The sequence below is a fragment of the Kogia breviceps genome, chromosome 5, assembly GCF_026419965.1.
Source record: "Kogia breviceps isolate mKogBre1 chromosome 5, mKogBre1 haplotype 1, whole genome shotgun sequence".
NCBI classification, from domain to species: Eukaryota; Metazoa; Chordata; class Mammalia; order Artiodactyla; family Physeteridae; genus Kogia; species Kogia breviceps.
Window position 1 is genome coordinate 54,345,905 of NC_081314.1, and position 12,214 is coordinate 54,358,118.

The window sequence follows — 12,214 nt, forward strand, 5'->3', positions numbered from 1 at the left end:
ATGGTTGAGAGTCCGCCTGCCAATGCAGGGGATGCGGGTTCAGTGCCCCGGTCCGGGAGGATCCCACATGCCGCGGAGCGCCTGGGCCCGTGAGCCATGGCCGCTGAGCCTGTGTGTCCGGAGCCTGTGCTCCGCAACGGGAGAGGCCACAGCAGTGAGAGGCCCGCGTACCGCAAAATAAATAAATAAATAAATAAATAAAAATGAAATCAGGGCTTCCCTGGTGGTGCAGTGGTTGGGAGTCTGCCTGCCGATGCGGGGGACATGGGTTTGTGCCCCGGTCCTGGAGGGTCCCATGTGCCACGGAGCGGATGGGCCTATGGGCTGTGGCCACTGAGCCTGTGCATCTGGAGCCTGTGCTCCGCAACAGGAGAGGCCACAACAGTTAGAGGCCCGCGTACCACAAAACAAAAAGAAAGAAAGAAAAAAAAAAATCAAACAATAAGGATTAAAAGTAACAAAAACACATAACCTAAAAACAAAACCAAAGCAGTGTGCCAACTGAAGAGTAAAGCAAGGAAACCACAAACCGATAAAAATGATTAAAAAGATGATAATAAAATAAAATAAAAAGGGGAAAAACACAGGACAACAGAAAAGCAAAGTAGAAATAGAAATATATATAAAAAAGAAAAATATATTAAAGAAAAAGAGGAAGAAAAAAATAAGGGAAAAGAACACAGAGCAATAGCAAAGCAAAATATAAATAGAAATGTATTAAAAATTTTTTTAAAGTTATATAACAGAGATCCCAAAAGACTAAATAAACAAAACAAAAAAACCCCCCAAAACAACAAGAAACAAACAAAAAAAGAAAGAAAAAGAAACCAGAAAAATTTTAAAAAGCTAGAACCAACAACAGAATGAATCAAAACATAATAAAGTCAATAGTAATAATTATGTTTCCGTGGGGTGTCTGCTGTAAGTGTCCTTGCACATGCCATGAGCCACAGCCCTCCTCCACCTCCCCAGGAGGCTCTCCTCTGCCTCTGGGCTGTTCTCTGGACCTGCTGTGGGCACTGTGGGGACCACTCAGGCTCTGATCTGGCCCAGTTCCTGCGTGTGCTGCCCCCAAAGTCCACAGCTGCCAGAGCTAGACTGTTTTCATTTGTGGGAACACTCAGTGTCTACTCAGATGTTCCATAGACGCAGGGTCTACCTAACTGATTGCAGGGATTTAATCTGCAGCTTGTACAGCTGGTGGAAAGATTTTCTGTCTTCTTCCTTAGTCGCCCCATCCCTGGGGTTCAGCTTTAGTTTTATCCCCACCTCTGCGTGTGGTCAAACCACAGGAGTCTTGTCCTGAGTCTGCCTTGGGGCTCTTGGGTCTGGCCCTGTGAGGACCAGGCACAGAGGTGGTATGACTGCTTGGATCATGGGAGCCCCAGGGGCGCCAAATGCGCAGGGAAGCCAGCAGCCACGGGTGCAAGAGATATGGCCCTAGCGAGGGCCTTTTCTGCTTCCCGGCGTAAGGCACATGAAGGCCAGCCCTGAGGGGGCTTTTTTTATTGTCACTGGCAGGTGCCAGCGTGTAGGTAGAGAGAGGCTACAGTAATGGCTCCTCCCCCTGTGTGTGACTGAGCAATAGCACCCTGCTTCCATGGCAGTCCAGTCTTCTTCCCTAGGCATTGCCTGCTGCAGATTTCCTCCCACCTGTCCCCTCAGTCCGTCTCCCCACAGCCAACAGCAGTTCTCACTCTGAGCCTGTTCTCTAGTCCCCATGCACCAGCTCCCAGCCCCTTTGCACACCTGTGAATACACGCCCCGGCCCGGACACGTATGGCCACAGTATGGACTGTCTGTGTATTTCTCACTCTGTCCTGTCTGCCACAGACTGGCCACTTCACCCTCTTCCGACAGCCTCTAATGCTTCCCTTCTGTCCCAGTCTATTTCCCTGTCAGAGAGGGGGTTTCCCCAAATTCGGAGCTCTCTCATCTGCTTCAGCTTCCCCTCCCTGGGGTGCAGGTCCTGTCCTGCTTCCTCTCCTCCTCCTTCTCCCTTCTTTTTTTCCATCCTACCCAGTTATGCAGGGATCTTTATAGTCCTTTCCAGTGTCCAAGGTCTTCTGCTAGTTTTCAGCTGGTGTTCTGTGAGAACTGTTGCATCTACAGATGTATTCCTGATGCATCCACAGATGTATTCCTGATGCATCCTTGGAGAGAGATGAACTCCACCTCCACCTACTCTCTGCCATCTTGAATCTCCTTGACTCACTTTTAAAATTTAAAAATAATCACCAGATTCATGGGAATGTATATATTTTTCTAGTATTTGTGAAAGTGAATAATAATCATATAATATTTTAAAAAGTTCATTCATATACTCTTTAAAATCAGTCCGAATATTAACAATGGAATGGTCACCACACTGTAGGTAACACTGTACTAGATGTTGGAGGCCTCTTCTAGCTTAAATAGTCCAGGAAAAAATGAATAAATTCATGTGTATTTGTGTCTGTGCCTACATTCATTTGACAAATACATGACACTAATATTTCTACCCACTTCATTCATTTCTACCCATGATAGCATCTTTCCATTGGTTAGCTTCTTGTTCCAGTGGAAAAATGTTTAAACAGAAAAGAGAGATTGTGAATGAATCATATAAATGCTTAGAACTTTGATGAGTCGGTGGGGTCCTCTCAAGAGATCCCTTAAAGTCTAACAAGGGATGAGGCTTAGGGTAGTGAAAAATTGGTACAAAATGCTTATAGGAAGGCATAGGATGGCCTTTGGATGTGAGGAGTCTTCTGGGAGACATATGTTCTTTCCTTTGAATACTGTGTTTTCCCCCCACTTCCCTCTACCTAAATCCTATCTTATAGGCCCAGTTCAAATTCTACCTCCTTAAAGTCCTTTCCAGCTATTCTGACTGGAAGTTTCCTTTTTTTCATCTGAAGAGAGCTTTACAATCATAGAGAAGTATTTATTAAGCACGAACTATGTGCCGGCACAGAGGTTACTGGGTTGAACACCCATATCCCTGACCTCAAGGAGTGGATGGGCTACAACTCAGTGACTCTCTATGCTGCCTTGCTCAGGCTGGTTGATTCACACATATTTGTCTTGCCTCCCTTAAGGCTGAGTTACTTATTCTTTACTTTCCTATTCCTCAAAGCACCTAAGGACTCTCCTTAGCTAAGTATTTGTTGCCAGAGACCCCAGGGTTACCAAGTTGTATAGGAAATATAAAAATAATAACTAAGGAACTTTAAAATTAGTCTTCACTTAAACATCCCTCTCAAGTTATCACAAGCACCAATCCCCAGCAATTTCATAAACATCAGTGATGGTCACATAGGATAAACATGTAATGTGAATATAATATAAATTGATCCCAAAGGAAAACTGGAAACCTTGGGAATGATACAGGACTTCCTGAGGCAGTGAAAGTGAATTTAGAGAGAGCAATAGTAATTCACTCAAAGCTGTGGACGTTGATGACCCAACAGAGTTTTATCAATTATCAATAGAAGAAGAGAAAAGCAACAAGGATGGTGGTATAATGGGTACTTCGCAAGAGAATGATTGGAATATCAAAGGATGAAGAAAGATCTTGGGAAAAAATGAAAAACTTGCGTATTTTGCAAAGTCAACAAAAAGTGAGGGCTGTTAAATGGTGCCGTGATACAATTTTGTCAAAAAACTGCCTAAAACCCCCATACTTAATTCAAAGTTTTCTCATTTAAAAAAACATGGCATGATTGCTATTTTAATTTTGTTGAACGTAAGATAAATAAAATTTTTCATAATTTTTAGTTTTTAAGCATTCCAATCAGCCTTTCCCACCCTCATTTTTATGTTATTTTTGTCCTTTTTAAAAATGTGGATTCATTTTAAGTGGACCTTCTATGATACTAATTATCCACAAGAAGAACACCCAATAATAGTATTCAATGAAGTGATGGATTGATCAGTATCATTCTTCAAAACTAACAACCAAGATCCTAACAGGCAGAAAGGGCACAGCTGGCTTTTTTGACTCTAATGCAGGAAGTAGGGATCCACAGAACCAGCCAGATTTCTCTTGGAATAGTGATGCCCGGTCCAGCTAGGAGGTGATTCTGAGATAAGCCTGATCAAGGTTTTAGAAGGGAACACTCTCAAGGCTTCAGAGGAAGTTGCTTACCCACAAAGCACCAGACCGCAAACCGGATCCATGTGATGGTGGAGAGCTTTAGCATGAGATAGATGTTCACCAGCATGGCAAAGGCAGGCACAAAGGGGAGACAGGGAGCCATGTAGGGCAGCTTCTTGGGGTTCTCTGGCTGCTGCAGGATCACAAACACCAGGATGCTGATCAGCAGCACCATCAGAATGACCAGAAGGATGGCCCACCAGCTCTGCTCTGAGATGTAGTCGGAGCCAAAGATGATGAAGGAGCAGAAGATGAACATGAGGATGAAGAGCAGGAGCACGCAGATGGTCACTGTGTGCCCCGTAGCTGCCGTGGGCCGGTCCATTTTGCCTGGAAGACCCAGCCGGATCCTCATGGTGTAGTAACGGGGCCCAATCAGCTTCTTTAACTTGATGAGATAAATGTTTTCAGTTTCATCAGCTTCTATGCCTGTGGTCATGTCCACGGTGCCGTAGTTTGGGTGGTTGACGTTGTAGGTTGACTTGTCTGATTTCCCTATGAGCATCTCATTGTCTCCCAAGGATGGTAAGTTCTTAGCCCCACATGTATTGGTGGCTGGGCCGGAAAACTCTTCCCCTTCACTCACAGGAGAGCAGACTTCCTTCTCACAGTCAGCCAGAATGCCCTCCTTCTTCTTTGTGTGCTCCTGAGACAGAAACTTGACAAACCCGTCAATGTCACTTTCTGGTTGGTATCGGAGGAGCAAGACGCAGACAGAGACCAGGGTGTAGGCGAGGAGGGTGCCGATGGACATCATCTCAATCAGATCTCTCAGGCTGACTAACAGGGAGAGGAGAGCCGCCAGGAACCCCGACACAATGCAGGCCACCACTGGGGTCTCTGTGTAGGAGCTCACGTGAGCCAGGAACCTGAAAGGAGGGGCAAGCAGAGGGTGCACGGTGAGCTACACATGGGGATTGAGTCAACATGGTTTAACACCTCCTGGTCCTGCTTCTCCAGCTTACTTCTGGATTCACTGCTTTAAATACAGCTGCTATTCCTACCCCAGGATTCGGTTCCTGGAATATAATTTAAACAGAATTTACTTTAATTCCTGGAGTTTGAGCCAAACTTCCTTATTAAAATTCCTACTTCATTATGTGATGGGATGGAGGGGATTCTCAGAAATCTAAATTGAAGCATAGGCTTTGCTATGAAGAAGGGATACTTGGCAAAGTCATACATCTGCTTGGGGGTCCTCTACACCTGTGTTACCCAAAGTGTGGTCCATGGATTAACAGCATCAGCATCACCTTGGAACTTGTTAGAAATATGTATTCTGAGGTTTTACCTGAGACCTACCATGTCAGACTCTCTGGGAGTGGGGCCCAACAAACTCTACGCTTTAAACAACCTCCAGAGGATGCTGATTTATGCCAGAGCTTGAGGAGCACTTGCTCTACAACAGAAGTACAGGGATTTGGTTGGCAAAATAGTACAGTCATCGAGAACATGTGCTCCTGGATGAAAGCTAAATCCGGCCACTTACTAACTGGAGAAGATAGAGAAGACCAACATGGGTGACTGAATGGCACCCTTCTTTAGCAGTTCCTGGAGGCTTAGGTAGGTTCCCGCCCTCCTCCTCTCTCATTCTGGCACACCCTCCTCCTTCCTCTTCCATTCCTCCCTTATTTCCATGATTCAAACAGGACGATAAACTGTGCTCAGAGCCCCAGCGTCTTTCCTCTTGGTTTTCTTTGACAGCTGAAAAACCTTTTGGATGTGTGAAGTTGTCACACCTCCACTATGGTCAGCCTTTTCTCTCTTTTTAAACATCTTTATTGAAGTATAATTGCTTTACAGTGGTGTGCTAGTTTCTGCTTTATAACAAAGTGAATCAGCTATATGTATACATATATCCCCATATCTCCTCCCTCTTGCGTCTCCCTCCCACCCTCCCTATCCCATCCCTCTAGGTGGACACAAAGCACCCAGCTGATCTCCCTGTGCTATGCGGCTGCGGGGAGGGGGAAGGGTAAGCCAGGACGAAGTGAAAGAGCGGCATGGACATATATATACACTACCAAATATAAAATAGATAGCTAGTCAGCCTTTTCTTGATCTTTCCAGCTCCCCCAAGGTCAAAGCTCGGTGGTGACCTCAGGGGGTACGTGGAGGAAACGGGGCAGAATGTGACAGCCGATGGCAGAGATAAAGTCCCTGAGCTGGACCCCTCTGCACTCCTGAGAGCTCCTTGGAGGTTTACTCCTTGTTTTGTGCACTTGAAGAATGCCTTCCCTGCAAGCTCTTCACACAGTAGACACTAGGAACCAAGAGATAGGGCCACATCCCCTTTGTACCATGGGCAGATAGGCTACTTCGTGGCCAGCTTAGGGGGCTGGAAGTGTCAGTATACTGGTGTGGTTAAAAGTCTGGTTGTCGGGGTCAGACAGTCCTGGGTTCAAATCCTGACCCCGCCACCCAGCAGCTGGGGGATTTGGGGCAAGTTTTTCTTTTTTTAAACCTGCATATATTCATCTAGTATACTCTTCTGTAAAATAGAGTTATTGTGCTGATTAAATGGGATACCATATACCTGGGATACACAAATGTTCAACGAATGGTAACGATTGTTGCTACTATTCTTAGGCTCTGTTCAGAGGGTCTTATCCTCTCTTTGATTGTAACTGTGAACTTTTTCAGCTTCAGAGGGGGCAGTCGTCAGGCCTCAATGTGAGGGCAAGCCTCAGATGCCCCTGGGATGGGTTCTTCCTTCTGGAGGCCACCCAGAAGCATATATCCCCATATGTAGCAATTTGGCACTCATCATCTTTATACAATGTCAAAAAAGAGGGGAGGGGGCCATTGGGGGGACATATTAGTTTGCTGCTAGATTGAGGGACCCAGAGTCAAACGGAGGGGCTGTTTTAGGACCTAAACTAATTTCACTCAAACCCTTTGCCAAGATATATGACAAGTTCCATTGTCTATGTGACAGGCGCTCACATCAAAATTACAGTCAGGCTGACAGTGAGTGATAGTCTCCCTGGGCAGGCGTGGAAGAATAGAATAAATGCCACCGAGCATAGCCCTTACCTGAAAAGGAGCCCATCGCCAGCCATGGCATAAATGACCCTCGGCATTGGAAAGAGGGAACCCAGCAAGCTGACTGTCAGTCCTGCAACCGACCCGATGGCCACTATGAATTTTGCAGCATAGAACCCACGAGCCACAAACATCTCCATGAGCGGGGATTCCGTGTCGATTGTGTAATATGGCACCATCAGAGTTAAGATCATGCTCACCTGTTAAAACAAGAGGAAACATGGCTGGAGGTAGAGGGGTCTGCCTGAAGCATGGATGGAGGTCCCACAGGAGAGGAAAGAGGCCTGGTCCTGCCTGGGAGCTTGGATCTGCCACTTCTTGGCACGTGCCTTTACTTTAGACCCGTTATTTGGCCTTTGGAATGCTTGGTCTCAGTATTTTCTCCCCACACGCGAATTTAGTGGACTAGACCAAATCATTTGCAATATCTCTCTGTGACCCTTTTGTATCTGAGGGATAAGTCTGCAGGTATTTCAGCTCCGTGAAAGCAGAGCTACACTGATAGTTCAATGAAGGGCAGGTTTTATCCGATGGAAGGAGCTGCAGCCAAAGGCACTAGAGCCAGGGCCTGGCAGTGACCATGAGCACCCTGCCCACATGGACAAGAGTCTCATTTCTTTATACTTTCAGGGCCCTACAGGATCTTAACTGTACTAGATCTTACCCTAAAGACCAGAGATCAAAGCTCTAAAGATAAATGCGTAGGAGATCCACAACCAGTTAACTGACGGGACTCGTGTTTCCATTTCCTCTCTGTAGCTCAGTCCCAGGAACCAGGCAGGCCAAGAAATAAATTATGGCATCAGGATGGAATCCAGTACTACTGTGGGCTATAAGACCACTATGGCTTTGCTTAACCAGGACCTATTTCTCCTCACATATCATAGATCTGCTGTAACGTCCCTCCCGTCATAATTGGCTCCAGGTGATGGAGCCGCCAGTCATAAGAGCAGGTGCCCCCTGGCCTGTGAAGGCCAATCCTGGCATCAGTGAGGGAGTCCGGAGCCTGAAAAGGAGAGAGTGGTTCATTTCTAGATCACCTCTTTGCCTATTTCTCAGGAGCCAAAATCCTCCAGTGAAGCCATGCACCACTAGGGAGGACAGCAGGATGAATGACCACAGCCCAGCAATTTGACTTTTTCCTGGTGGTAGAATGGGCGCCTGCTGACCAACACAAGACCAAACAACCCCTGAGGCATGGTTAGGGCCCACGCATTCTAAAAGGGAATCTTTCCCAGCAACATCGGGGTAGACCTGAGGAGAGAGGGATAGATTCTTACGGCAACTCTCGGAGTGTCTCCTGCCCACATTAGCTTAGGATGGGCAAAAGTTGGTAGATGCGTAGACATATCCTGTAGTCTATAAAGCACTATTCTAAGGAAGGAGCTGTGATTATTAACTTCACTGTGTGTGCTACAGTGGTTGACTACTGGAAGAGGGGAGGTATGAGGGAGGAGTAGGAGGGGGAATGCAGATCAGAGTGTCTCTGCTGCTACCCCTGCCTGCTTCCCCCACCCCCAGCTGTTCCTGAACATTCTGTCTGCAGGGATAATCAGGGTTGGATAAGATGAAGCCAGTTGCATGTGTGTGCATGCGGCGGGGTGTGTGTGTGATAATTGACCTTTCCGTAAAGATTTGGGTGGGCAAACCACATCCAGTGCTGCTCTCATGCTTTCCTTTGGCTTCCAGGACAATCCTGTTTTGCAGCTTGCCTTAATGATCCCTTGGCCTAGTTTCTTCAGGTTGTTGCTAAAGGTGCTTTCCCGTTTTGGGGGGGTAGGGGTTGTGAAGAGGTTCTTGTCGCATGCCGTGGCAGCAGGAGCGGCAGGGCTGACAGGGTGCACCCCGGCTGCTGGCTCTTTCTATGATAATTGTGGTGGCTGAAGTGAGTTGGACCCCCAGGACTTGGGGGGATTTGTGTAACCACACATCTGTCGGCTTACCAGCTGGTCCTCTCCACTGCCAGGGGCTGAGGGGGATGTTGCATGTGGCTGAACTATTTCTGTGATAGAAATTCTGGGATGGGAGCTGAGAGATGACACATCAGAAGTGTGAGGAGTGTCTGAGGGGTGTGATCCTCAGGAGACAGCCCGAAGGCTTCATTCTAAGGACTTCCCTTGGCAGGGAAACCTGAAGCAGCGAACTTGAGCCAGTGTAAAAAGAGGGAGCAACAGCAGAAAGAAATTACGTCTCCTCCCACTCCGCACCCCCCAACCCACCAGATTTAAGGCAGAAGCATTTCTAGAGGATGACGAATTCTCTTTCCCCACCCCGGGAGAGCCTTGTCTCTTTGCTGCCGGGAAGCTCCCAGAAGACAGAAGAGCATTGAGGAGGGCGCGCGGAGGCTCACAGTGCCTCTGCTTACACACCCACCCGTTACTGCCGGCCTGTGATCTGAGCTCCCTGGACGGCAGCCCACTCCCTGCACACTATCCCCTGGGCAGCAGCGGACACCAAGAGCCTGTGCATAGGACGGAGCAGGGATGGGGGCCATGGCTGAAGTGAGGACCTGGGGCTTCTCCCGTCTCCAGTTTGGAGCCCTGATTTTCTCCTTGTCATTGGTGGGTGGGGTGCGCCTGAGCCAGTGTAAAAAGAGGGAGCAACACGAAACGTATGTGTACAAACACCGAGAAGGCACAAGTAAAGGATTACTTCCTGACAGAAGGAAACCCAGTCCCAGAGCCACATTTTAAGGTCAGATATAAAAAGGCCATGAGGAGGGTCACATAAGCATTTGGTACTTACGGACACATATGCTGTCAGGCAGATGACCAGGGAGGCAGTGATAGCATAAGGGATGGATGTGTTGGGATTCTTGGCTTCCTCTCCAGTGGTGGCGATGATGTCAAAGCCAATGAACGCATAGAAACACGTGGCTGCTCCTTGCAGCACCTATAGGGATGAAGACATTTATCAGACTCAAAGTGTCAGGGCAGCACCAGGGCCTGACGTGGTCCCCAGGATTGCCTGGTGCCCGGCAAACAGTACTGAGTGGTGGAAGGGGTGTAACATGGTGGAACTTGTGCTAAACGCTTGAGCTCTGATCTCTGCTTTCTAGCTGTGTGACACTGGGAAATTCCCCCATGTGTAAAATGAAGATAAGAAGAATTATATCCAGATAAAAACGAGGTCATTCAACACATTCAAATAATTTTTGGAAGTAAGTGGGGTTGTAAATAAATCAACAAGTTGGCTATCCCTGTGTCTTGGGGAACTCATTAACTTCTTTGTGCTTTGTTCTCATTCAGTGGTTCTCAATCACAACCAGGGTCTGTGTGACTGCCCTTAGGAGATGTTTGGAAATGTAGGGAGGTACTTGTGACCGACACAGAGACATGGGGTGGGCGCTTCTGGCATTTAGTGTAGGGGGCTCAGATGCTTTTGCACAAATTGTCCTGCCCAAATTACCATTAGTGACCCTGGTAGATCACTTCCAGGGCATCTTCCAGATGTGAAATGATGTAAAAGATTTTCAGATCTTCAAATCGTGTAGTGTCTTTCACGGGAAGACAGGTAGAGACAATTTGATTTTACTGTCCCTTTTGGGGGCTTGAGTGGCCTTGCTGGGCCACAAGGCAGGGGAAGGATGAGGAGTGAGGCAGTGTGAAGCTGAGGAGATGGTATCCAGTGACATCTGCTGGATGTCTGTCTGACAGGAGCCTATGTGATCCCAAGGGTGGTTGCGGCTTGATGAGTCAAGCAGTGAAAATCTTCCATTGAGGAGTGTGTGACTTTCTTCCAAAGAATCTATCGAAGTTTAAATTATGTTTTCCCACCTTAGCATTCTCATTATCAGCTGAAAGTAAGAAATGTGCCTCTTTGACTGCTTGGGGGGGCGTCCCATTTGGGGAAGATGAAAGAGAATTTTCTGGGCTTTTGTGTATGGGGTGAGGGGATTTGGCAACCTGCAAGCTCTAGCCAGGCATCCAGGAGTGAGGCTCTTTGTGGACTGACCATTTTTTCCTTTTCTCCATATTTGGTTTATAATTGATGACATTCTAAACACGTGCCAAGCAGACACCTGTCCCTAAATTTTCACTCATACCCTTCCTACTGACTTCTCAACAAGTAAAAGACAAAATACTGAGGACTGGAACCTACAAGGAACATCACAAAATGGAAGATTGTCTCAAACTTTCAAAAGCAACCTTTACTCATCTCTAAAATGAGTTGGTCTCTTCTACAGTCTCTCCTGTCAGGACTTTAATGCTTCAGTTCTCTAACTGGAAGTTCTTATTCTGGGGTCCCTGCAATTCGTGGGGGAGCGTCTGAGAATTTTTCAGAGAAAAAAATACATCTTTCTTCTCACTGCCCTTCAACTGAATGTTATCATTTCTTTCAATTATGAGTGTAGGTGACTAACAGTACCTGTGACTTTGTCACCAATAGCAATCAGCTATTTCCCCATCGTATTAGTTGTTGCAGAGATCTTGAAATACCACTTGTGCTCATTGTGACTTCCAATTTATGTCAGTTATTAGACATAGATATTAATATTTAAAGCACTAATAACAAAGCACATTGTTATATCACAATTTTAAAATATTTTTATAACTATATTTCAATATACAATTGACCCTGGAACAACATGGGGGTTCGGGGTGCCAACCACAGCACAGCTGAAAATTTGAGTATAACTTATACTGGCCCTCTGTATCTGTGGTTCCCCCATGTACTCGGTTCCTTCATATCTGTGGTTCTGTATCTGCAGATTCAACCTACCACTGACCGGTGTAGTACTGTAGTATTTACTTTTGAAAAAAAATCGTGGCACCGCTTGGTTCAAACTCGTGTTGTTCATAGGTTAACTGTTAATTGATTTCTTTCGAACTCCTATGTAATTAGGTTATTCATTTATAAAGACAATTTATACATAGTATTAACATAATTCAAAAGGGATCCATCGACTTCACCAGACTGCCAAGGAGTCCACTGCACACAAAAAAATCTCAAAACTCCTGATCTATTCTAATAGAAAGAACTTCTCAAACAAGCAGTTGTTACCAGAGGGGTACTTTCTGGGAGAGTAGA

At 46.4% G+C, this 12,214-nt stretch overlaps 1 protein-coding gene across 1 annotated transcript in view; it reads right to left on the bottom strand.

The window, feature by feature from the left end:
* SLC7A14 (solute carrier family 7 member 14) overlaps positions 1 to 12,214 on the bottom strand; it is a 122,209-nt gene that overhangs the window by 25,709 nt on the left and 84,286 nt on the right. Inside the window, exons 5-7 of the mRNA XM_059064834.2 lie at positions 9,929 to 10,075; positions 7,175 to 7,383; positions 4,130 to 5,007 (exon numbers count right to left, since the gene is read on the bottom strand). Of these exons, the coding sequence (XP_058920817.1) occupies positions 4,130 to 5,007; positions 7,175 to 7,383; positions 9,929 to 10,075 (1,234 nt within the window). The remainder of the gene's footprint in view (positions 1 to 4,129; positions 5,008 to 7,174; positions 7,384 to 9,928; positions 10,076 to 12,214) is intronic.